At 37.6% G+C, this 27,539-nt stretch overlaps 1 protein-coding gene across 5 annotated transcripts in view; it reads left to right on the top strand.

The window, feature by feature from the left end:
- The window catches only part of GOLGA4 (golgin A4), a 114,388-nt gene extending 92,129 nt beyond the window's left edge, over window positions 1-22,259 (top strand). For 4 of the 5 annotated variants that reach the window (XM_007191480.3, XM_007191478.3, XM_007191479.3 and 1 more), the window contains 8 exons: window positions 118-231; window positions 2,382-2,402; window positions 2,582-2,650; window positions 3,940-4,015; window positions 6,059-6,162; window positions 11,540-11,626; window positions 18,629-18,691; window positions 21,561-22,259. In XM_007191480.3, coding sequence (XP_007191542.2) covers window positions 118-231; window positions 2,382-2,402; window positions 2,582-2,650; window positions 3,940-4,015; window positions 6,059-6,162; window positions 11,540-11,626; window positions 18,629-18,658 — 501 coding nt within the window. In that variant the 3' untranslated portion in view covers window positions 18,659-18,691; window positions 21,561-22,259. The remainder of the gene's footprint in view (window positions 1-117; window positions 232-2,381; window positions 2,403-2,581; window positions 2,651-3,939; window positions 4,016-6,058; window positions 6,163-11,539; window positions 11,627-18,628; window positions 18,692-21,560) is intronic. The other variant, XM_007191477.3, reaches the window with a different exon arrangement.
- The last annotated feature ends 5,280 nt before the right edge of the window (window positions 22,260-27,539 follow it).

Here is a 27,539-nt window from a genome sequence, read left to right as displayed (position 1 = left end):
TGTTTCCAAAAATGTGTAGGTGTTGGTTTCTCCTACAAAGGTAGTTTTCTCTAGATCATGTTGCCTCTTTACTGCATACTTTTTGATACGTTTGTTAATATTTTTTTTATTCTAAAGGCTCGTGAAGAAGAAATGACTGCCAAAGTAATAGATCTACAGACTCAACTTGAGGAGCTGCAGAAGAAATACCAGCAAAGACTAGAGCAGGAGGAGAACCCTGGCAATGATAAAGTGAGGGGAACTGGACTTGGCTCCATACATTCCCTGAAAACATTGTCGTTTTCATTGGCTCGCCTACCAACATGCCTACCTACCTCATCTAATCCTAACAAAAGCCTGTCAAGAGGGAGATTCCTGCCTCTCTTTTATAGACAGTGAAACTGAGGTTCAAAGAGGTTAAATAAAATGTTGAAGCTCACACAGTAAATATTCTATTGGGAATATAAACCCAATCTTCCAGACTTCAGAGCCTAGGGCGTTTCTGTGATACCAGTGCTTCTCAGTCTTTCCCATGGAAAGAACAGCAGAGGAGAGTTAACCTCATAGCCCTGGGGCAGAGCCAAAAATGGTCCATAGAAAGTATGATAATTTTAGATTTTTATATTTTGAGCTAAGAATTCATATAAATTTTACATTCTCTATCACAGCAGTCCCCAACCTTTTTGGCACCAGGGACTGGTTTTGTGGAAGACAGTTTTTCCGTGGGGTGGGGGTGGGGTGGGGGGACGATGGTTCAGGCGGTAATGTGAGCGATGGGGAGTGGCAGATGAAGCTTTGCTTGCTCACCTCCTGCTGTGAGGCCTGGTTCCTAAGAGGCCGTGGACAGGTCAACGGCCCGGGGGTTGGGGACCCCTGCTTTATAATATATCTTTATTTGTAGTCACATAAAAATGTTTTTAGTTGTATACCTTTGAGAAAAACAATGTCTGCTTTTCTCCTTGGTTAACGGACCAGTTGTAGATGCAATGGGATTATTTTGGAAAATTGCACTGAATTCAAAGAGATCTGGAACTCCATATCCAGGCTTTTTTTTTCTTTCTTTCTGTTTTTAATAATCCCAATCTTTAAGTAAAAATGATGCTATGAAAGGCCATGTTTACCTTGTGGCTTCCTGTCCTGCTGTGCACCCCAACAAGTGCACACCCGCAGGGCTTGTGGGCCCCCATTCAAGAATCCGGGCAGTGTACCGTTGTACGTCTAAAATGTTCTCACTCATTCCAGTATGGTCTTCATAGCTCTGTCATGAGGGTCTTGGGAAAGGTGGACACATTCATGGCTTCATCCTTTAGTTATAGAGGATTCATTAGAGAAGTCAGTGACCAGATAGCAATTTTCTAGACAACCAATTACATGGATCACTTTTCCAAAATGGAGAGAAGAGGACTTTATAAAAGGCTTTGCTATGCTGTGCTGCTTGGTACATATATCTTGATTATTAGCAATGAGCAAAGCTGAGTAGACTCTTTCTTTACTAGCTACTAAGTTAGTTCTATTGTTTTAGTTTTTGGTGTTTTTTTTTGCCATTTGGTCACAATATGAATATACTTGGTGCTATTAAATGTTGCTTCCTATGAGCCAAATAAGTGTATTCTACTCTGTAACATGTTCTTTTCCTTAGTATCAAATTAAGTATTAATGTTGCATAAAGTGGCACTGAGGCCTGTGTCAAGATGCCATAGAGTATTGAAACATTATGAAATTAATATTCAGGAGGTCTTTTGAGTCCTTTACCTTGTAGCATAAGAAAGGAGAAACTATCCTTAACTTTTATTTCTACTCTAAAAAATATTTTTCTATTTTATTCTTTATGAATTTTTATTCTTTTCCTTTTTGAGCATCTTTTGGTGCTTCTGGGATATCTTGAACTACATGTCAGTGTTGAGTTCAATGAAGAATAATTTGTGATTATTGTGTAGAGTGGATTCCCAGAAATGGTCCTTTAGAATTTTCCCTAAAGGGCCCATATGCTATAAATAGATGTTAATATGTTTAATTTTTTGAAATTGCACAAATAATAGATGAATATATTCTTGTTAAAAAAAAAAAAGTCAGATAATACAGAAGTATATAGATAAACCCTTCCTGGTGGGTACCTCCTTTTCCCAAGTGGTAATCATTGTTAGGAGTTTGGTGGGTGACCTTCCAGTCATTTTTCTTTGTGTTTACCTATCTTTATGTATATTTACATTTTAATAGTTTGTATAGCAACATAGACCAGGTTTAAAAGCAAATATTTAAAGTTGTCTCATCTCAAATCTAACCACTCTCTTAAGACTGTAACACTAAATTTTTGTTTCCTTGTAATTTCATATTGCTCTATTTTATTATTTCTTGTAGATTTTATTATATGCACTAATTTTTTTTTTCTTTTCCATTTTTAGGTAACAATTATGGAGCTACAGGTAAGACTAGTTTTTCATTGAATTTGAGTGAAGGTAGTCCATTTTCAGGAGCATTCTGTACTTTAGGTTAAAACATAAAGAGACTTGTTCTCAGGAAAAATTTACCAAGCAGTATAGAAATGTGTCCAGGCAATGATGAAACCCATATGCATCTCAGATCTGACTTCTTGTTCTTTCAGACACAACTAGCACAGAAGACTACTCTAATCAGTGATTCAAAGTTGAAAGAGCAAGAGTTCAGAGAACAGGTACAGGTCTAATTGGTGCCTTTTATTTTGAGATGACTTCCTTGATTTCTGTTCGTATGTTCTTGGAACTCATTTAGCTAGTTTTTAAAAAAGAATGGATTTAATACTCATTTATTAATTGACTTGGCAATCTTGTCTTACACAGGAAATTTTATTCCCAAACCTGAAGGTGCTAGAGCATATCTTTATAAATTTGTGATCACGTATATTTAAACAAGAACATTTGCATTCCTATTATCTAGTTTCAGAACATTCCATCACCCCCAAAAGGAAACCCCATACCCATTAAGCCGTCACTCCCTATTACCTCCTCCCCCCAGCCTCTCACAACCACAAATCTGCTTTCTGTGTCTGTGGATTTACCTATTCTGAGTATTTTATATAAATAGAAATAATACATGAGCTTTTTAATCTGACTTCTTTCACTTAGCATGATGTTTTTAAGGTTCATCCATGTTGCAGCATATATCAGTACTTCACTCCTTTTTATGGCAGATTAATATTTCATTGTATAGATATACCACATTTTGTTAACTCATTCATCAGTTGATGCATGTTTGGGTTGTTTCTACCTTCTGCCTATTGTGAATAGTGCTGCTAGGAACATTGTTTACAAGTTTTTGTTTGAATACCTGTTTCCTTCTTTGGGTTATGTACTCAGGAGTGGGATTGCTAGATCATATGGTAATTATATGTTTAGCTCTTTGAAGACCCATCAAACGGTTTTACATTGTGGACACCATTTTACATTCTGACCACAATGTATAAGAATTTCAACTTCTCCACATCTTCCCCAGCAAGTGTTTTGATTATAACTATCCTAGTTGGTATGAAGTGATATCTCATTATGGTTGTAATTTGTACTTCCCTAGTGACTAATGATGTTGAGCATCTTATTATTTGTATATCTTCTTTGGAGCAATGTCCTTTGCTCATTTTTAAGTTGGGTCATTTGTTTTTTGTTGTTGTTGAATTATAAATGTACTTTATATATTCTGGATATAAGTCCCTCATTAGATATATGATTTGCAAATATTTTCTCCCATTCTGTGGGTTGTCTTTTCACTTTCTTGATAATGTCCTTTGAGGCACAAACATTTTATATGTTTTTTCTTTTGTTGTCTCTGCTTTTGGTGTCATATCTAAGAAACCATATGTATTAATTTTTTTTTTTTTGCCTATATCCTGTATTCAGCATTAAGAAAATCTAGTGGCTACAGCAGTCTTTTTTTTAACATATGATTTCCATACGAATCTTATGATATGATTGGAATATTTGTTATTTTTAGATTCACAATTTAGAAGATCGTTTGAAGGAATATGAAAAGAATGTATATGCAACAACTGTGGGGACACCTTACAAAGGTAGGAGTGATCTCTCATCATGTTATCTATGGTTATCTTGTATTGGTGGACTTCTGGATGATTTTCATTTTTGTCTTTGCTAATCTCATTCTTTACAAGGAATATATTTTACCTTTGTAATTCACCAGTAACAACTAGTTTTATGGAAAGAATGGTAGTCATCTAAAACAAATTAATGCGTATTTGTTGTTAAAAAAAAAAATGCTGCCATGTTTAAGTGAAACTGCAAGTTCCCACTTCATTGTCCACTCTCCAGCTGAACCTAGTTTACAATTTACATATATTTTTCCAGACTCTTCTGTGTGTATCCAGACATTTATGTAATCCACTACATGTACCCATACAAACTCAGAGTTACATATTTTAGATGCTTCTGTTTTTTACTATTACAATAATGCTGTAATTGCTATTTTTTAACCAGGATTTAAGGAGAAAATAATTCATAAAGATATTTATTTCAAGGTGGCGAAGGATGATTTGGAAGTATTACTCTGTTGACTTAAGTTATGTATGCCACTTACAAAGGATTCTAAAGATGAGCTTAAGTCTTTATGTAGTTGTTCCCTTGAAATAGTCATGACTTCGAATAATCTCTGAATAATCTAACAATTTCCCATTCTCAGTTTCACTGCCTCACTGCATTAAGAATAGTTTTATTTTGCTAAATGTTTTGTAAACTTTTCTGCTTTTTCATGGAAGGCACTGGGGCATGAACCTAAGCCATTTCACATTCTTTTGTGTTTTTGAAAGCTCTTATTGTTGTGAAATAACATAAGATATTATACAGTTTTTAATTAAACAAGGACTTTCTTTAGATTCTTTCCAAAACACACTTCAAAAAGAAGAGAAAACCAACTTGGAAGTTTTCTATGGCTCATTGCAGGGAAAATTCCTGCTACGAAGACTGTTTGCCATAGCTAAGTCAACATATGTGATTCTTAGCATAGAACTGCTAAATCAGTGCCCAGCAGTGCATAGGGAATAGTATTGATTCTTTTTTTAGTTTTTATTTTTTAGTTTCAACTTAAGAATTCATACTTAAATTTTCCTTTTTTCTCAGTTTTAAATTGTAAAATGAACACATATGTACAGTTTTTTAAATAACTGACACATATATAATACTAAGTGTCAGGCACTGTTATAAGACACATTTTGTCTATCAACTCATCTAATCCTGTCAACAATCCAAGCAGTCTGTTTGAATTTGCACATTAATCTCTGCTATGCTTTTAGATGTTTCTTGGTGCAGAAGGCTTTTCAGATTACCTAGTGTGCCATACTTCTGGAAGTGGATGCAAGTATAGACTTGACATAATGCGTAATTATGAATTCATTCAAATTAAAGTTTGTCACAGTGTGGCTTCATACACCTGAACTGTATTTTTTCTCTCTTTTTAGACTGAAATGGAGCTTGATTAATAGATGAACTGTAAATTTTATGACAGTCTTTTTAAGATGTTGAATCAAAGTATTTGAAAACCACTATATTGGCATTATTATTTCATGCATTTTCAAGTTATTTTATCTACCTTGTGTTTCAGAACTGTTTAGAAAACTTGATTTAAACTTCAGTGCTTTCAGGTTTGGAATACTAGAAAATCTAGAATACTATTCTGAGTTACTAAACTCTTAAACAAAATAAAAATAATTGTTCATTTTAGTCATTGTAGGATATCTGAAGCCAACCACATAATATTTAGGAAAGAAATAACAGTTCTGAGGAATCTTTGTATTCCCTAGGTCTAGTCTTTTTAAATTGCCATGCCAGAAAGATGAAGAAGAAGAAGTTTGAGGATGGGGGGAATGTGAGAAATAAAATTGCTATAATAATTCTTGTTTTCTCTTCCAAGGGAAAAATACCAATTGGAATGCTTAGTGTATATGTAATGTAATGCAGTACAATACATACAATATAATACAATTAATACAAGATTGATGCCTCTCTCTTTGTTCCTTTGATTGTCTTTTAGTTTGTCTTTTTCTAAGTAATAAGTAGCTTATCTGGTCTTGTCTTTACAGTTTGATCTGTTTTTTTATTGACAGGTGGCAATTTGTACCATACTGATGTCTCGCTCTTTGGAGAACCTACCGAGTTTGAGTATTTGCGAAAAGTGCTCTTTGAGTATATGATGGGTCGTGAGACTAAGGTATAAATCATGTCTGGTGATTTGGCATGTGGTTTAATTTAAAAGGAAATATGTCCCATTTTTAATACACATATTGATGTTGTATGTTTACTATTAGCAGACCATACATGCTGATAGTAGGCAATAGGTAATTGTGTTATTGCTCTTTGTGTGCAAAAGTGAATTGGCAGATCTTGCTTACATTTGTTACATTTATAAAATATTAATTTAGAAAATACTGGTGGATGATGCTAAAAAATAAAAATCAAAATTTCATTAACTTAATACTTTGTGAAGCATGTGCCTATTTTTTTGACTTCAAATCTTAAAGGTAGGAGAATAGATGGAGACTATTTCATGGAAACTTGAGGATAGCGTGGCTAGTATTGGAAATGGTCCTAATTAAGAATGACTATGTAGGGATATTTAGAAATATTTTACTTTAGTCACTGTAAGAAAGTTACTCTTGCACATATGGAATGTTGACCGTTTAAAAATAACCACAATAAAAAAAAAAAACAAAAACGCACTGTGTAAGTAATAATGCTTGGTTAATTTGTTTTCTAGAAGGTTAAATTTATTATAAGGTCCTTGAGTATAGAGTCTTGTCTTACTGTTATTTGTATCCCCAGCAGTGTTTTTAAAAGAGCCTTGTACCAGACATTTTGTAAATATATCTTTAATTGAATTGATTGCATTTAGGGAAATTCATGAGCCTTTTCTCAAAGTTTTTCATTTGAAGCAATTTCTGTTTCTGATATTGTTTCAACTTTTTACCTTCATGAACTTTTACATTGTCCTTATATGTTGGCTGAGAATGGGATAATGAGTTTTCTAAGAAATTATCGGTGTTTTAATTTATGGGTCTGTGGGGGTTACTGAGTGCTAATAAGCCAGTTCAGGGATTGATTTGGTAAATATATTTAAGACCTAAAAATTAGGACATAAGAAAATCTCTTAAGAATGTTATGGGGACTTCCCTGGTGGCGCAGTGGTTAAGAATCCGCCTGCCAATGCAAGGGACACGGGTTCGAGCCCTGGTCTGGGAAGATCCCACATGCTGCGGAGCAACTAAGCCCGTGCGCCACAACTACTGAGCCTGCGTTCTAGAGCCCACAAGCCACAACTGCTGAGCCCACGTGCCTAGAGCCCATGCTCCGCAACAAGAGAAGCCACCATAGTGAGAAGCCCGCGCACCGCAACGAAGAGTAGCCCCTACTTGCCGCAACTAGAGAAAAGCCCGCACGCAGCAACGAAGACCCAACACAGCCAAATAAATAAATAAAATTTATTTAAAAAAAAAAAAAGATGTTATGAATCGTAGATTCAGCTAAACACCAGGAGGTATAGGGCTAGAGGTCGTTTGAATCCTTGACACTATAGAAGTCTAATTTCACTGTATCAGATAGTTCAAATTAAAGTAATATCTAGTGTGATCCTGAACATGAATCATAGGTGGGATATATATATATATTTTTAAAGTGTATGTCTGTATTATTTTAAATTTTTATTTATTTATTTATTTATTTTTGGCTGTGTTGGGTCTTCGTTTCTGTGTGAGGGCTTTTTCTAGTTACGGCAAGTGGGGGCCACTCTTCATCGCAGTGCGCGGGCCTCTCACTATCGCGGCCTCTCTTGTTGCGGAGCACAGGCTCCAGTCGCGCAGGCTCAGTAGTTGTGGCTCACGGGCCTAGTTGCTCCGCGGCATGTGGGATCCTCCCAGACCAGGGCTCGAACCCGTGTCCCCTGCATTGGCAGGCAGATTCTCAACCACTGCGCCACCAGGGAAGCCCGGTGGGATATATTAATTCACGGTAATTCAGTACCTTTTTTTGTTAAGGACTTTTTTTTTTTTTTTTTTAATTCAGAGGATAGCTAAAACTCATTTTCTCCTTATCTTTAAAAAACAAAGCCAATGAAATGTAACTTTCTCTTACTATGCCCTGATTGGATAGCAGCCTGTATTTGAGGTGGGGTAGATAGTTTAAAGTTACCTTGTTATTGCAGGGAAGGGGGAAAGGCATTTCTTTACGAAAAATAGCCTCTCAGGAACTTCAACTACTCTGGTTTATTCGTTGAGTCTAAGGCTATCATCCCAGAGTTGTTGCTAAATAAATTATTTAGTCTTTTCTCGATCTGCAAAATGAAGAGAGTGTGACTGCCTCAGCCTGTGTCTTCTGGATGTTGTGAGCCTGTGTGGGGTGAGATCCCTACAGAGTTTGAGTCCTGGAGAAAGGCCCAGCCCAGCATGAGATACGTTCTGGGGTGGTACCAGTTCAGCCAGGTCTCAGGGCTCTGCATTTCCTCCTAGGCTGTGACTTGGGAGACAGCTAGAAGGGACGCTCTTGAGGCACGGGCAGCCCCAGCTAACACATGGCTGGGGATCTGTGCTGAGGCGGCTCTCTCTGATCTTTATCTTCAGCATTCAGTGTGCTTTTCTGGTTACTAAGACTGAGTAGTCTTTTATTCTGCCATCACATTTTATAAGTCAATATTGAAAATTGACAGTAGATATTCAGTTTAATTTACTGCATATTTATTGAGCACTTTCTATATGTGGTCCTTTGTTTATCACCATGATGGATAAGGAGATGAAAATTGACACCATCCCTAACTTTAAGGTGTTTACCATATAGTGAGGAAGTGGAGCTGTTTAGTAAGCACAGTATGATGCAGACTGTAGCACAGTGTCCTCATGTTTACTTGTGGGAAGGTCAAGGACATCATGGAGAAGGAGATGTATATACAGGCCTTTACAAGGGGGCATAGATTTTGATAGATGAGCTCAGACAGGAGGAAAGCCCAGACAGAAAGTCCAAGACAGGAAATTGAGTGTGGGCTTTGGAATGACAAGTAGTCCGCTCCAACTAAAATACCAGCTCTATGAGGTGGAAGTGACTCTGCTTAGGGCTGCAGGGTGTGGAGGGCCTGGAGTGTTCTCAGAGTTTTACCTGTAGGTTGTTGGGAGGTAGCCCTGAAAATTTTTGAGCAGGGGTTGACACAATCAGAGCTATTTTTAGACATTTCTTTTGTTGATTTGCCTAATTTCCATACATTCACAAAGAATTTGAAATGGAGACCAGGTTGTGGTTTTAGAACGAGCAGGAGTATATTGTGGCCTTTGTGATTTGATCACCATCTGCCGTTGTTTCTTGTCCAGTAGGATCTGTATGTCATCCCACCTGTCTTTCTTCATCTGCTTTTGCACACAGTGTTCCCTATTTGATGAGGCAGATGATTTTCTTAAGACCACATGTGTGATACACATTCTTATAGTACGAAGTTAAATAAACTCCCCTTCTTTCTTCTGTCCTTGCACTTTCTTTTTCTTGGGTTTTGAGCCTCCATGCTATTTTTGATGCTTAAATTCAGCCTGTTCTCCTTTTCAATAGAAAGTGTTTCTCATTCTACCCTTTATTGACTCCTCTCCCTAAAGAAAACATGGCAGGAGAGGCCACTTCTAAACCAGGTGGCTCATTTGAACTTTTCCTTACTTCCCAGGACCTAAGGATATTGTATGTAGAGTAGACAGTCTGATTTCTTTCCCAAGATTCAGCAAAGAGCCTGGGCTTTCCATTAAAGTGTTTTCTGACAAGCCAGGGAAGAGCTTTTAAGTCTTTACTAGGTAATCAACTGCAAATGCGGCATCAGTGATGAATTTAGAGGTGGGTTTCCCATTTAACGCTGTCTAGAAATGTGAAGAGGCAACTAGCCACAGTTGGTTTTATTTTTTGTTTTTGTTTTTTGTTTTTTGTTTTTGTTTTGACAGACATGTTTGTGCATAGATGTGCACTGTGCAGTTTCATAGTGAATATAAATGGGCTTTTGGGTTTCTGAACTTGATAAGCTATTGAAATTAAAGAAATGTTCCCTATAATTGTGAATCCCTGAATTTTAGATTTTTGGTACTTCCTAAAAACAGTCTTCATAGATAGTATACCAGAAACCATTTAAAATTTCCAGAGTGCTAATAAAAAGAATATTGAAATAGTTACTGCTTCATATTTCTCTTCCCATTTCATGCCACATATACGCTTGGTTTCTAGACTTCAGTTTAGCACAGAAGATTCTGTTCTATCTAGGCAATACAATTTAAAGGATGAGGGTTTTTGTAAAATGCCTTTGGAATTCTCCAAGAACTAAGTTGTTTTAAAGGTATTTTTTAAATCATCAAGCTGGCAGAGGCAAAGATAAAAGGAAGGAAGGAGGGCTGAAACTAAAATCTTGCTCTTTATGGGATTTGTGGTTGAGGAATAGTATTAGTTGATCTGTTAGTTGAAATAAGTATTAGAAATATGTAAAGTGCCTTGCCTAGGCTTAGCACATAATAGGAATTTTTTAAAATGTTAGTTCTTTTCCTTCCTGGAAATAATTATACTTTTTTTCTAATGATGTATGTTCCTAAAATTTTGGTTAACTCTATTATGTCATCTTTTGCTCAGTGACCTTCTGCAGTCACACACTCTTCCCCGCCCTGCCATACACACACACAGTCTTGTAACTATGAACAAAGAATGTTAGAGTCAGCTTTCTGGTGAGCCTCCCATCCTCTGTAGCACTACAGTAAGTAGTACTACTACTAATCCTCAGGAGAGCACTAGTACCTGAATTTGTATGTAAGCACTGAACTTGTTATCCTACTTATTTCATAAGTGGTATCTTCTTTCCTCTCTGTCTCCCTCAAACCATCTCATCTTGATACAAAATAGGGAATTTCAACCTTTGAGGAGAATTTTCCACGAGCTTATGGGTGACAGTCTGACTTACGGTATATTTATTGAGATCTGCACAGTTTATGATCTTGTTTGCAAGCCACCATGTGTAATGTTTTGATTCATCCTGTTTTCTACCAAACAAAACATCTTGTGTTTATTTAAAATGTAATTTGTATTTCTATTAGGCTGATGTGCTGCATGTATTAAAAAATACCTATTAAGCATGTTCATGTTCATGCAGTAGCCCGTGTTTATGAGATATATGATGTGATTTAGTTCAAGCTGAACTTGGGAGTCTCTAAATCTGATTGTTTAGAGCATATGTTTTGGCAATACATCACTTACTAGGTAGATTTCTACAAATAAAAAGCCTTATAAAATGAATGAGTAATAAAGTTTCATTTTAATAAGACAAAGGGCCAAGAGCATTAGAACTGTGTATAGCTTCATGCTATTGTAAATACATCTTCTTAAAATAATATCAACCCAGACCTTGTGAGGGATCCTTTCAAATTGAAATTCTAGCATTGGCTGTTATTTCCTTGACCAATACCTTCACATCATACTTCTTTGGTCGTGGCTTCCATTGAGAGCACTAAAGAATTCCACCAGCAGAACATGTCAGAATTCGGTGAGACCCATCTGCTCCACTGTCTAGTGATCGTTTCTTGTCTTTCTTGTAGACCATGGCAAAGGTTATAACCACTGTACTGAAGTTCCCTGATGATCAGACTCAGAAAATTTTGGAAAGAGAAGATGCTCGGCTCATGGTAAGCTTTAAGAATAGGCTACAGATAGAAGACAACTTTATCTCATCTGTTTACATTCTGTCTCATTTACAAAGACTTTGAGTTGGTAAGAGAAATTTAAAAGTTTTCATCTTTATTGTACTATAGCCTGAAAAATGAGAGTGAAACTACATTAAGAAAATTAAACTGAGGGCAGATCTGAATGGATGCCCTCAGGAAAGAACAGTCTTATTTAATAGTATATATGAGGTTGACACCAGTATGTGCTATATGAGATTTCTGGAACTTGAGCTCTATGGGAAGGATGGAAAAGGCATTTGTTCTGGTATATCCAGTAATAATTTTTTAAACCGAATTATATCATGAGGTTAGGTATTTTGTAGATTACAATTCCTTATTCTACTTCAATTGATTTCTAAATAACAATAATTCTGAGTGTAAGAGTTTAAGCATTTTTTGAGCTTTTGACATATAGCCTGCAAGGGAAATGTAGATAACTGAATTCTTAGAAACCTTTGTGTGAAGTCAGCTGTGACTGAAATGAAACAAACACACACTTCATAAATTATGCAAAATTCCCTTTGCCTAACTTCTTTTTGTGCTGAACTAATAATACAGTAAGATCCATTCTAAGCACAGTATGAAATTTGTGCTGTTTTCCTGTCTGGCCCTTAGCTGTCTCTTTCTGCTTCCTTTTCTTGTCTTGCTAATAGCCTGTAGCTCTTCCACATCTTTCCCCCAATTTCTTTACCTATTTCATGATCCCAGTACTGCTGTTTTTTTCACTCTCCTATTTAAAGCAAACAAAGATCTACTCTTTAGTGATGGGTTAGCCCATGTCTGAGTATCTCCAGTAAGAAGGACTAAGTCAATAAGTAATTACCCTTAAGAATCCTATCTTATCTCCACAGACTGTGTGTTTCTTACAAAAATTCTGGCTTATCTTGATCCCAAGTCTCCCTTTCTGTTGTGGTCACCAACCTGTTCTGCTTCTAACCCATGGAACTCAACCAAGAACCCACAGATGGCCTGGATGGAGGGCTTTTACCTTCCAGGCTAAATAACCCCAGCACTTATCAGCCATCTATGAAGTTCCTCTCCTTTGACCCATTGCATGTTCTGACCTCTTTCCGGCTTCCTCTAAGGTCATCCCAGCATCCCTGACTTTTGTCCCAATACTCCATTGTATACTGTATTATTTACCTATTGTATATTTTCTGGGACAGTTGCAGTTATTTTGGTTAGCCTTTAATTGTTTTTTTTGGTGAAGCATTTCTCCTTGGTATCTAGTGGTCTGAAAAGTACTGTCATAACTCTGTAGTTATTTCTGGTTATAGATATTTTTGATAAAGAAGTATGTAACTATAATGTATGCCCTTCATCAGTAGAGAGAATGTTGTTTTAAATTATAGCAAACATCCAATTCTATAATCTATAGTCCACTCAGAGTGGTCTTCCTCTTCACTGAGTAAACAACTGTGTCTTTGTGAAAATAAAAATCTCCAATGCAGTTTGAGCCCGTTGACACAATTCTGTCATTATAGTCCAGTTTAAGAAAATATTTTAAAATGATGGATGTAAATAGAAAGCTTTTATTATCTTTGTTCATTCTCCTGTAGCCTCTTTTTTATCTTGATGTTGGGATATAGCCAACCTCTCATCTTACCGTTGGGCTACATTTTGTCAGGATTTAGAATATAATATAGACTCATCCTAAGTCACTGCTTTGGCAAATGTGGTAGGAAACATTCTCCCTCACCCCACACACACATACAACCTTAGATTGGTTAGTCTTGAAGGAAACTAATCGAATTGATTACATGTAAATAGTGAACCATCTAAAAACCTTTTAAGGTGGATGGAAAAGTTTCTTTCTTAAGTTTAATTAAAAAGAAATCTTTGAAAAACTTAACACTCCTCTTTCATGAATAAAATGGTATTCATTCTAGTTAGGGATGAAGTGGTGACTGACTTCCTGAAATAATCCTTCCTTATCCCAGAGGCTGACCTGCCCAGAAAGAAAGTCCCACTCTTTCCACTACTTTTTTTTTTTTCCCCCCTACTATTTTAAGCAAAGTCTCATCCATCATTATCTTTTGCTTAATGAATGAGTTCAGTTGACAGTCACCTACTGCTCTTCTGTTGGGTTGGCCAAAAAGTTTGTTTGGGTTTTTTCTGTAACGTCTTACTTGTTATGGCAAATGTAGGAAAATTGAAGACATGGATGATACGATTGTTGACCCTGTGGAACCTTTAATTTTAGGGGGAAGGGGTAGCATCCATTCATTCATACATGAATAAAAGATATGCTTAAGTAATGTAATTCAAATAATAAAAATAGATGCTTAGGAAAGATGAGCTAAGTTATAGTGAGCATGAAGTGAGGGAGATCCCAAAGATGACTTACCAATTTGAGTCACCTTTTGTCAGCATAAAGAGATTTTTGGTACAGGATAGAGTGACTCATGATTGTTTCCTTATTTGATGGAAAAATTAAGATTACTGTTGATTGAGAAAGTTGAAACGTAAGTCACATTTGCCTTATGATTGCTATCATTCATAAAATAAGTGGTAAGAATCACTGTCTTTGAACAAGCCTCCTAAAGAAATTATAACTTGTTTCATACCCCAATGAACTGTAGCTGATTAGAGCAAAACACTGCTAAGAATAGTGACTTCTCTTTTTCTATGGAAGTATCCAATAGGAAGATATCTATATGTGTAGAAAGCAGAGCTTTTTAGGGTTTTATTAAATAATTGTTTAAAAGCTATTTAGTCACATTAGCTTTAAATATGTGTTCCAGATGGACCATTTCTGTAATTTGTTGTAACTGCAGCTACAGTTTCCCCTCTGTTAAAAATCAACAGTATTGACTGTTATTTTAGGTTTGGGGGCTACAAAGCTGGTATAAGTAAACCAAACAAACCCCGTCACGTTGCCGAGCCCCCTCCCCTGTCCGTTAGTCTTTGGGATGCTTGAGAGAGAGCGCGGGCGGCACTTTTTGCTGAGAGTGTGCAGCCACGTCAGCATCTGTGTTATTTAGCAGGTATGAGAGGAGGAATACATTCTAAAAACTTTGCTTTATGACCCTAATGATTATACGTTTGCTTTGTGGCATTGATTGAAAACTGTCCATGACTGCTGGTAAGGTATTTTTCAGTATGTCCCCTCTTTACCGTATCTCCCCTGTCCTTAGTGACTTTTATACTGTTTATTTGAAAAACCCCACTACAGAATACAACAGTTATTATTTAATAAGTGGTTTCAGAGTTTAACCTAATTTGAAGAATGTATTTCATAGATGAGAAACCATTATCTGTCAAGTAAGAGTAAATTATAGAGCATAAGTAAAGTCTGGTTTATTTGAGGGTCACAATGTGTAGAGAAGGAATCCTAGTCCTTCATTTGACAAGTCTCAGAGCCTCTGTTTCTTCACAAAAGTATGTTGGATTATTCTATCTCTAAGGTTCCTTTTCCTCTAAAGTATTAAATTAGTTGTAAGTTTTAAAGTTTTAGATTTCTTTCAAGTGGGAAAAAATTGTCTTCTATGCAGCAGGTAGAAGGTAAAGAAAGTGCACACACAAGTCTCAGAGCCTCTGTTTCTTCACAAAACTAACGTTATCTTGTTAGGATTGTTGGAGAACCAAAGTATGTACAGTGCCCGGCCTGGGGTTTTGTGATCGTGGTGGGGCTGGTGGTGGTGGTTCCTGAGCCACCGTGTAGTGATGAGTAGAACGAGTCTTTCCTAGAGGTGAGACTTGGAAAGGTAAACGAATAATGTGTGTAAGATACATCATGAAAGACCTCACTACAACAGTCAGGTCACTTTATAGGAACGAAACCAGCTCAAAACGTGTCCCGTCTCCAGTTTCAGCACCTCTGAGTGCCACCACATGCAGCTTTGCTTGGTGAGAGCTAGCTCTCAACAGCTCAGCCCCTGTGTAACTTTGAGCAAACCTTTTTCATATTTCTGGCCCTTATTGGTAAAACAAGTATGTTGGATTATTCTATCTCTAAGGTTTCTTTTCCTCTAAAGTATTAAGTTAGTTGTAAATTTTAAAGTTTTAGGTTTCTTTCAAGTGGGAAAAAATTGTCTTATATGCAGCAGGCAGAAGTTACAGAAAGTGCACATACCAAATGCACATACCTTTGTGTTCCCTAGAGCAGCCTTTTCCCTCCTCTCAGTTTTTAGCTTATTGTGCCTGGTTTGTGATGGTTTAGGTAGTGTAAATGGCCAGAGTAGACTGGATGTTTGAGTTTCAGGGTGGGAGCAAGAGTGAATGCGAAAGTCTTTTTTTTTTTAAATTAATTAATTAATTTAATTTATTTTTGGCTGTGTGGGGTCTTTGTTGCTGCGTGCGGGCTTTCTCTGGTTTTGGCGAGTGGGGGCTACTCTTTGTTGCAGTGCGCAGGCTTCTCATTGCGGTGGCTTCTTTTGTCGTGGAGCACAGGCTCTAGGCGCACAGGCTTCAGTAGTTACGGCATGCGGGCTCAGTAGTTGTGGCACTCAGGCTCTAGAACGCAGGCTCAGTAGTTGTGGCGCACGAGCTTAGTTGCTCCGGGGCATGTGGGATCTTCCTGGAACAGGGCTTGAACCCGTGTTCCCTGCTTTGGCAGGCAGATTCTTAACCACTGCGCCACCAGGGAAGTCCCAATATGAAAGTCTTTAGCTTGTCTAATTGAATAAGACTGCCCTGGGGCTTCCCTGGTGGCGCAGTGGTTGAGAATCTGCCTGCCAATGCAGGGGACACGGGTTCGAGCCCTGGCCTGGGAGGATCCCACATGCCGCGGAGCAACTAGGCCCGTGAGCCACAATTACTGAGCCTGCGCGTCTGGAGCCTGTGCTCTGCAACAAGAGAGGCCGCGATAGTGAGAGGCCCGCGCACCACGATGAAGAGTGGCCCCCGCTTGCCACAAGTAGAGGAAGCCCTCACACAGAAAACGAAGACCCAACATAGCAATCAATCAATAGATCAATAAGTAAATCTAAAAATATTAAAAAAAAAAAAACTGCCCTGGAAGTACACCATCAGATTTCTTTTTTTTTAAAAGAGAGTGTTATTTATTTAGGATAATTACAGTAAGAAAGTTTATTTTAATCAGGTGCTAAATCATCTCTTGGAATTGAGAGGTTCTTTTGTTATATAGCAATCTTTTTAAAAATGTGTTTCTAGGAATATACTTTTCTCTTTAGGGTGTTAGCAAACTTAATGACACTTTTAAACTAGATGACTGTTTTCTTGGTGACTCCATTAAAAGAAAATCGTTCTATTCTGATGAGAAAGATTTGGCTTGTTTTCATTTCTCATCCACTTTAGTCATTTTTAAAGATTGATCTTCTGTTGACTTTGTTATTGCTTTGCTTTCATGCTGATCTTTTGTGTTGTGTCAAGTTCTTGATCAGTCCTTACCCTAGACCAGTCTTGTACTTAAGTTAATGTTTCTGACTTCTCTCCCTTTGGCTGAAATTTTAAAAATCTCTTCCATATTAATAAAATCATCAGAACTTTTCAGCATCGTTAGGTATAAAAGTTCTCCATTCTAGTTGAGGTTTACCTTTCCCTTTGCGTGGGCTCAGTAGATGCATGCAAGGTGGATTCAAGAAACAAACGCACATAAAAATGATGCATAGTGAAAAACAATGCACATGTAAAACATACATTTGTTATCTTAAAAGTGGCTTTACCTCTTGATTTTGTTAGAATTACATGATGTGTGATCATTGCGAAAAAACATTGCAAACAGTTCAGAAACATTACATAGAAAGGGAGATAGATCTTCATGATTTTCAGCCTCCCAGCTGTCTCTACCTTGCCAAGGTCATGTTTGCTAATGGTGTGGTGAACACCCCCAGCTTTATAATTATGTATTTATAATTATTCCTTTATCATTTAAGTATTTTATTTTATAAAAATGAGAGTATGCAATGGCTTGCTTTTTTCACTTATTTTTATATAATTCCACCTCATTACAAACTGATTTACCTTATTCTTTTGATTGGTTGATTATATGGATGTCCTACAGCTGAGTTCATCAATTTCCTATCCATGGACACTTAGATTATTTCAGTTTTTCAGTACTTAACAAGCATAGACACAGGGAGCATACATATATTTCACATGCTTCTGCCAGTTTTCCAATAGGATGTTAGCCTTATGGTGTTGTGTGTTGCAGATATTTTCTAATTTGTCTTTTGATTTTGCTGCTCCTTACTAACTGTACATTAAATATAAAAGATAAATAAAATGATGCTTCTGAGGTTGGTTACACTAAGAATAGACTCAGATTTTATAAACAACTGTTTTTGCTGATGCTGTTTTAAAGCAAACCAGGAAGCTAATTAATAATCTTGGTTTATGACCATGTTAAATAGGACATAGAATTTATTTAAGAAGGTTGCTACAGTAAAACTGTGTTTGCAGAGATTGGGTCCCCTTGAATAGAAACTTTGGTTTGGGTTATCATTCCTGAAACCAGTCCTGATATACTGTTGATATACAAGAGTTATTCATTGATAAAATTGACATATTTTAGGAATGATGATTCAACATATAGACATACTGTATTCACATTCATCAACATTTCCCCCCAAATTTTTGGTGGTGTTCACATTCATCAACATTTCCCCCCCAATTTTGGTAAATTGAAATTACGTAAATCAAATTGTAATGTGTGCTTTAATGGAATTATGAAAGAAATCCTTTTATAAACCAAATAATCATGACTTAGTTATGTCTAGCATATAAATATGTACTTAAAATGTAAAGTACATCTATAATTGTGTTGTTTAAACTTTTAAATTAAAGTTCCAAGTAAAATCTCCACTACATAGTGTTATATTTACTTAGGATGGGAGGGAGCTATTACAGATTCCTTAGCCTGTCCTCCCTTGATTTGGGGAGATGTGAGAAAAATTTAAGTACATTCTGTTTAATCCTTTGAAGTTCATATACACATATAATCTCTCTGTTATGTTGTCTTAAAACTAATCCAATAAGCTTTTTTTCTTCCTGGCTTTGTAGTATACTTCACCTCGCAGTGGTATCTTCTGAGTAAACCGTCAGTCTGTGCTTAGTTAGCATGTGGTGAGTGAAGAATAATATGTCTTTGTGTCTTTTGTGCAAAAATTAAATGTATTGCATGATACTAACCATTATGCTGGAGTTCTTTTGCTCTTTTGTTTAATGAAAATATGATTATGCTATGGGTTAATATAGGGATTTTCTGTTAATTTTGCTTTATAGATTAATAATCACCACCAGTAAATGTTACGTAATTCTAGGAAATTTTAGTTCTTTAAACAGTAGTTGAAAGTTTCAGAATTGCTCTTTGAAAGTTTGCTGAAGAATCCAAAAAAATCTTTATGTATTTTACATTACTTTTTGTTTTTTATTTCTCAAGAATGGTCTTTGAAGTTAATAAAGATTGTGAGAGAAAAATGAAAAATCATTTTCTAGATAAAAGTGATGTATTTCACGAATCCAGAATGTAAAATATTGTAAAGCCTTCTTAGAGTCAAGGCTAATCTGAAATAATGAGCACTAGTAAAATTGATTTTAAAATAAATGACAGTTTTATTACTTCCTGGGATCATGCAGTATAACAAAGTAGCACATTTGTCCTGAGGAGACCCTTAGGCAGCCGGCTCTAATTGAATGTGGCTGTTTCTAATTAACATATTATTACAATGAGGGGGAGGCATCTAAAATATTTGGACACAGTTGGCTGTCCTCACATTTAAACACCCCTCCCATCACCTCCACATATTATCCATGCTGTTGGTGTGATTTAGCACCCCTAAAAATTTAGGGTACGTCTTTACCTCAAACTTTGCAAGAATTTTCACAAGTGACAAATAAGCTGGATCACAATCTATAGAACTTAATTATAATTAAATTAAAGGTTCCCTGATTATTAATTAAGCTAGTGTTCAACCAACAGTATCAAGTTTTAAAATGTTAATAACATTTTTTTAACCTTTTTGCTTTAAATATCCTTTCTGCCTATATTTGAATCTCATTTTTATTTTTAATATGTCAGTTGCCTTAGTGATTATCTAAAACTGTCATTAGTCTTGTAAGTCCCAAATCTAATTCAATAAGTCTTAATATTTACCTTTGTTTATAATATTATAAATACTGTATCATGCTTGTTATTGCATTTAAATAGTATCATTTATCACTTGAAGGGTATACTCTGTAGCATTTCCGTTGATTGATTGTCTCCTCAACTTTTAGTTTGAAAAATTTCAAACAAAATTTGTAAAAATAGTACAATGAACATCCATATACCCTCCACCTACATTTACCAGTTATTAACATTTTGCCACATTTTCTCACTTGCTCTCACTCTTGCTTTCCTCTCCATATATATTTTTCCCTCTGTGACATTTGACAGTTGCTTGCAAACATTGTGCTTGCAAGCATTTGACAGTTACTTGCAAACGTAAACTAAATATTTTACCAAGTATCTTTAAGAACAAGGTCCTTTTCCTACATACTCACAATACAGTTACCACTCTCAGGATATTTAATATTAACACAATGCTGTTATCTAATATATAGTAAATATCCACATTTTCCCAGTTTTCCAAATAATGTCTCATAATTTTTAAAATTCCAGGATCCATTGAAAGATTGCACATTGCATTTTGTCGTCATGTTCTTCAGGTCTCTTTTGAACTAGAAAAGTTCTCCCAGCCTTTTTTGGGTCTCTCATGACATTGACATTGTGCAGCATTATTGAATCATGCATGAACTTCTTTTCCTGCAACAGTGCAAGCTAACGTTTGAAAATAATAAGAATTAAATGTCATAGGAGATCTTTTTCTTATCTTCTCTACGTTTCTAGGACTAACGTGAGTGTTGAACAAGTTTTATAAATAGTAAACTCTTGGAGATAGATCATGAGTGGTGGATTATATTGTTCATTTACAAGTTGAGAAGACTTTGATACTTTCTCTAGAACTAAAATATATTTGAAAAGTTTGTCTCTATTACTTAATCTTTTTTGGTATTTTATTTTTATGCATTTTTAACCTCATACTTGATTTGACCACTGGCTTTTAGCATCAATTAGAGAAACCTTTTTAGGAAGGTTTAGCATCATGTTTCATAGCATATTACGGTTTTAAAATTAAGTTTGTTAACTTCACGAGGCATACATAGCTTTTTCACACCAGAATGCTGTTGTCCTCTGCCACCATGCCTGGCATCCTGGGAGAACTGCAATATGTAGAAAAATCATTACATTAGGGAAAAAGGAAGAACCTTTTGTCCTCTTAAGTCCAGTCTGCATTCTTGTGAGATTCTGCCATGTCAGCACGTTTACTCCTGGCTTTCTCTAATCATGACCTGGTAGCCTTCAATATGTGCTGAAAGGTTGCAGTTCCAGATTTCACTTAAAAATACTACTTTCCAGGACTGCTGACTATAAGTCAGGTCATTCCAAGAAGAGTAATTTTTAGAAGATTCCTTTAGGATTTAATATTTAGAATATTTCTGCTTTAGTCCTCAGACCATAGAATATAATCTTGATATAATTTTACTTTAACTCGAAAAAATAAATCTCACAGAAAGTTAGCTTTAAAAGTTAGTTTTTTCTTTCTCCCTCCCTTTCTTCCTTCCTCCCTCCCTTCCTTTCTCCCTCCCTTCCTTCCTCCTTCCCTCCCTCCCTCCCTCCTTCCTTCCTTCCTTTCTTTCTTTTTAAATTTTTATTGGAGTATAGTTGCTTTACAATGTTGTGTTAGTTTCAGGTATACAGCAAAGTGAATCAGTTACACAGATACATATATCCCCTCTTTTTCAGATTTCCTTCCCATTTAGGTCACTACAGAGCATTGAGTAGAGTTCCCTGTGGTATACAGTAGGTTCTTGTTAGGTATCTATTTTATACATAGTAGTGTATATATGTCATTTTCTTTCTTTCTTTATCCTCACCCTTTTTCTTTTCCAGTCATGGCTCCGACCTTCATCTTGAAGAAGTGGGGAGAGTGATGTTGTGCAGGCCTGGAAAACTGTGCACGTTTGCTGTTCTTAGAGAATGAAGCTGTTATTCAGGGCCCCTCATGTAGCCAGAAGACCAAGAAAAATCTGACATTGGCCACAGAAAGATTGCAGACTGCCTTTAAAATAGATTATATCAGTGGAGAAACGGTGATAGTTTTTTGTGGGGGGATTCTTCAGTTTTTCTGTTGGGAAGAGTTTTGTGTTGTTTAAAAGATACTTTGAATAACTTGACCTGATTTATGGGCTCATTTAATGTTCCTTTCTTTCATTCTTTTTGTCCCTCTTTTTAAAGAACTGCTTGCCTTTCCTATTTATTTCTAGGGTGATTTTTTAAAATGACTTGTGCAATACATTTTGAGGTGGAACTTAGTGGATTTTTTTCCTGATATATTAGAGCATTTAATTGACTATTTTATCCAGATTGATTTGTTGAATATTTGCTAAAGACTAGTTCTTTAAGCTATGACATATGATAAATCCAAATGGCAGTACCTCATTGTTTACTTAGCTTTTGTACTTATATTTTTCAGAGGAAAAAATACTACTGTAAATTGTAAATAGTCAATACATAACTGTATCGTATGCAAATCTGTGACTGTTGGCAATGTCATCTCAGAAGAACAGATAAATAAAGTTTATTTACTATATAAAATGTGCTTATTGTGTTTTTTCCTAAATTGAAATCTATTTCAAAACAGTTAAGAATTTATGGTGTATCTGGGTGAATATAATGAGGAACTATTTGTCAAGAGAGCTGAATGGCTAAGCATGTGGAAAGATTTTTTTTTTTATGCATTTAATTATTGAGTATTTTTCTAATGTGTGAATGGATGAACGGAAGAATAGGCCGTGTGTGTGTATACACATAACTATATTTATAATTCTGTTTATATTAAGGCCCATTAAAATTTCTGAGAAAACATTTTTAATTGCCTAATATTTTACCCTCAATATTCCATCATTTAATGCCATGTTCTCTACTGTTGAACATTTAGGTTGTGTGTAATTAGTCACTTTCATTCAGTACTCCATGAGGGTCTTGCTATTCATATTGTAAGCACACTGGAAAGAACAATACAGGACCAACCTGTCTTTCTCTCAACAGCCTTTGGTTGCCAAACACGGACACACTTCAGAAGACTGTGTGCCAGGTTTGTCTGGCACCCTTTCCCCAAACATTCCAAAGATGTGACGCATGGGTGAGCATTCAGAGTCAGTAGCTCTTAGAACATTACGTTTCAAAACTGGGCTTCATCCATATTTGGTTAAAGTGTTAAAGCTGCATTGAAATAGCTATGCCTGAAGCATACTCTCCATGGTGGCAGTTGGGGGGCAGGTGAGGGTGCAGGCAAGGCCGCGACATTCCTTCCATCCTCTGGCCATTGTAGTAATAACAATTTCCTGGTGCCTTCCTTTGGGATCCTCTTTAATCAGGCTTTGTTGTTGTCATTATGTTCTTCAGAAGTGTCCAAATGCCAAACATATGTGAACCTATGACACTTAGTAAACAATATGGCCATTTAAAATTTTACTCTGACGATTAAATGCAGTTAAAATGCAGCTATGGGTACATCTCTTATAATTTTCCAATTGCTTATTCCCCTGCTGCAGGCAGGCGGCTTCTTGCTTATCTGACACCCAGATTGGGCTGCCCTCCCCTTTTAAATGGGGAATGTGTAGTGTGTTTCCATGTCTGTCATTTCTCTTTCCACTACTGTATGTTGGGAGTGGGTAGGACAGATCATTTGTCTTTTTCATTCCAGGTTTCCAAGAAAAGTTAACTCAGGATCCGGTGTGGCTCATGAGATCCTGGACATTATGTCTGATGCTATGATTGGGTGAGACTTTTGGGAAGTCTTTGGGAGCATTAATTAATGTAATGTAATTTACGGGCAACCAGGAAGGAAATGAATCCTTATGACCCAGTGAGCAGATTGTGGTAGATTGGATCGTTGTTTCCAATTCTTCTCGCCCTCCCTATATTTGGATTATGCATCCACATACTTCGTTATCTGACTTTGAAGTACCTACTATTGGAGTGGGTGGAAATACATTTCTCCACCAGCACTGAGATTGGCTGTGTGACTTCAGTCAATGAGTTTTGAGTGGATATGACTTTGCCACATCTGAGCAGCAGTTTTAAGAGCCCTTGCATAGTTCAGCTATTGCTGTTTTATCGCTGCCATGAGACTGAGATAATGGGTTCTCCCTTAGCTTGGACACTGGGATAGTGATACATTGACCAGATGTGTAACAGAGTGAGAAATTATTATTATTATAAGCCACTGAGATTTGGGAATCATTTGTTACTGTAGCATAACTTAGTGAAAACTGACACATGCAAAAAAAAATTATTTTTGCAGGATAAAGTGATGTCTTTAGTTTTTAGAAGTTTTGACTATGTAGTGTCTTGGTGTGGATTTCTTTAGGTTTATCTTAGGGTTTGCCCAGCTTCTTGAGTCTACAGGTTTATGTCTTTTGCCAAATTTGGGAACTTTTCAGCCATTATTTCTTTCCTTTTTTTTTTGGTTTTTTAAAATTATTTATTTATTTATTTATTTATGGCTGTGTCAGGTCTTAGTGCGGTATGCGGGCTCTTCATCATGGCATGCTGGCTTCTCTCTAGTTGTGGCGTGCAGGCTTCTCTTTAGTTGTGGCATGTGGGCTCTGTAGTTGTGGCACATGGGCTCTGTACTTGTGGCATGCGGACTTAGTTGCTCCGGAGCATGTGGGCTCTTAGTTCCCCGACCAGGGATTGAACCCACGTCCCCTGCATTGGAAGGCGGGTTCTTAACCACTGGACCACCAGGGAAGTCCCCAGCCATTATTTCTTTGAGTATTTTTTTAGCCCTACCCTCTTTCTCCTCTCCCTGCTCTCCTTCTGGGACTCCAATGACACGTTAGATCCTTGGTTATAGTCCCACATGTCCCTGAGGCTCTGTTCATTTTTTTTCCTCCAGTCTAATTTCTCTCTGTTGTTCAGATTGAGTAATTTCTCTTGTTCTGTTTTCAAGTTCACTGACTCTTTTCTCTGTCCCCTCCATTCTGCTGTTGAACCCATCCACTGAGTTTTTAATTTCAGTCATTGTATTTTTCAGTTCTAAAATTCCCACTTGGGTCTTTATATCTTCCATTTCTTTGCAGAGATACTCTGTTTCTTTGGTGAGACCTTGTTTTCTCATTTATTTCAAGCACATTTGTAATGCTCATTGAAGAATATGTAGGCTGGCTGCTTTGAAGTCTTTGTCAGATAAAGGATGGGATAGAAATCCAGATTCTCTACTAGGCCTTCATTGACACCCAAGGTGGGGAGGGTCTCCTCATCACTGCTGGGTGGGGATGTAGAGTTAACAGTTGCCCACTAGACCTCCACTGAACCATGGGAGGGGTGGTAGGGAAGGAGACCTCTTTACCTTTGGGTGGTAGTGAAAGTCCACTCTCCCCTGGGCCTCCTCTCCCTCCACCCCAGCAGGAAAGGGGATTATATGTTCTTTACCCACCAATATGTAAGAAATATGAGCTCCGCGGCATGTGGGATCTTCCCGGACCAGGGCTCAAACCCGTGTCCCCTGCATTGGAAGCAGGGAGTGTTAACCACTGGACCACCAGGGAAGTCCCCGACCTTCCCTGTTTTCACTCCTACTTTGCTAGATGTGTTTTTCTTTTGGGATTGAGCCATGTTGGATTTGAAGATTAGTTTAGGCCCAGGGAAAGAATCTGTCCAAAGAGCTTAATTTCCCCTAATCTCTTGGGGAGGTGACATTGCATGCTGGCTATGAGTGCAGGCTCTGGGGCCAGCCTGCCAGGCTTCGAGTCCTGGCTTGGCCATTTACTCACCATGCCAGAGATCTGAGATGGGCTGGGACCTGGGACCCTGTGCTGCAGTGCTTGTACCTGGACAAACTCTCCTCAAGCAACAGAATACAAGAAACTATAAGGGACTAAAAATAACTGTGTGCATGAGCAGTTGGGGCAAACTATGAACAATCTGATACAAAAAGGCCAAAACCCAACTGCCCCTTCTGAAGTGCCGGGAACAAAAGCAGGATTCTGTGCATTCCCCCTTCACACAGCACCACCAAGGGGGTGGGCAGACCACCTGAGCCACCCCTCTGGCCCAACCCACCAGTCTGCCCCTACCCTCACCCTATTTAAGGGACCAGCCCCCCTTGTGAGCAAGGGCACCTTATTACTTGCTTTCGCTCCCTTGTGCTGCAGCACGAGTCCCATTAGAGCCTTGCCTGAAATTCTCATCTGGGCTCTTATCAATTTCTACTGATTAAATGAGTCCAAGGACCCTGGTCGGTAACAAAGGTACAGATGCAAGAGCAGAAATGGCAACCTGCAAGCCCTTTTGGAAGCTTCTGCTTATATCACAACCTAAGCCAAACTCAGAATTAAGGGGTGGGGAAAATCACACCATCTCTTGAAAGGAAGATTCAAAAAGTCACTTTATAAGGGTGTGACTGCAGTGAGAGTGTGAAGATTTGGGGCCCTTAATGCAAACAATTTATCAAAATGCTTATCAACTCAGTACGGCCACTACCAATCAGTTGAGTTCATACAGGGTATCAGACCTGTTTGCCATCACAACTGTAAGTTTCCCTGACGGGGGTGCTTCAGGGAACCCGGTAGGGGCAGGGGTGGGACAAAAAGGCAGGGTTCTGGACCTCCTTTCCACTTAGAGCTGCTTGACTTTTATTTGTTTTATATATTGAGGTTCTACATTAGGTTTTGTTTGAAAAAGATTCTGCCGTCAAAAGGCTTTAAAAAGTTTTCTCTCTTTGGATGTATTCAGACCAAGAGGAAGAGCACACTTAGCCCATGTTTCCTTGGTCCCTGCAGAAGTGCTATTGCTCATCTGTGTTTCAGACTGTGCCTTAGGCTTTACTCAAAGGCCACCATAAGAAAGAACTTCAGGGAATCAACGATTATATGTTCTTTACACCTATTTTACGAGTCACCAATATGTAAGAAATCTATTTTACAGACAAGTGCTGGGGAAAGTTTCAGTATATTTTCTCTTTTGGGCAACAAGAACTATTTTATGTATCATGTAACATGTTTTCCTTTTCGCTTTGGCCACGTGGAAGCTTGGTGCCAAATTTAGGTCCCACGTTTCATAACTCTTAAAACTAGGATGGCCCAAGGAGCTTTTAAAATACAGATTCCAAGGCTTCAACTGCAGAGAGTCTGAGCAACTGGGCTGCCCCTGGTGGCTTGATTATTTCTGTTCTCTTTCTCTGACCTGGACTTGCCTTCTGATTCTAATACATGTTTCCTCTGGCCCCGATTTTTCTTTCATACAGTAAGTCAGTTATTCCTAGGTCCAAACTGGCAGTGTGTGGGAGGCTGCTCCCAGGACCAGTGAAGGCACTGAGAGGCCTCTGGCCAGTCTAGGGGCCCAGCCTGGATAGGGGGCAGATCCTCAGCAGAGAAGTGGTAGAGGCACCAGGGCCCTCCATGTCTTCGGGTTTGAGAAGTCAGGTGTCCTTCCTAGCGAGCAGCCCTGGGGGAGGCCTATTCTGGAGCTGGGGGCTGGGCCTGAGGGTCAGATGCCAAAACACCCTGGGCTCTCAGGGAAGCAGGACTCGGGCCGAGAAAGAGCCACAGCCCGCCAAGTCCCCTGCAGCATCTGAACACCTGCTCGCACAGTCTCTACGCTGAGATTTTCACCCTATTGGACGCCCCCAAGTTTAGGAAGAGAAACCAAGTCTCCCACAGCTTAATTCAACACTCAGGCTTGGCCAAAAATTGTTTAGAAGGACATGATCATTCTCTAGGATGATTCTAAATTTAGAATTGAATATAAATGTCAAAGTGAAGCAAGTTCATGGTCCTAATATTTTGGGGTTATTTGTATATTTTTAAAAATTTATTTATTTATTTATTTATTTATTTATTTATTTATTTATTTATTTATGGC

This window comes from Balaenoptera acutorostrata, chromosome 10 (assembly GCF_949987535.1).
Source record: "Balaenoptera acutorostrata chromosome 10, mBalAcu1.1, whole genome shotgun sequence".
NCBI lineage: Eukaryota > Metazoa > Chordata > Mammalia > Artiodactyla > Balaenopteridae > Balaenoptera > Balaenoptera acutorostrata.
The sequence above is the reverse complement of the archived record's forward strand: the minus strand, read 5'-3'. Positions and strand labels throughout refer to the sequence as shown.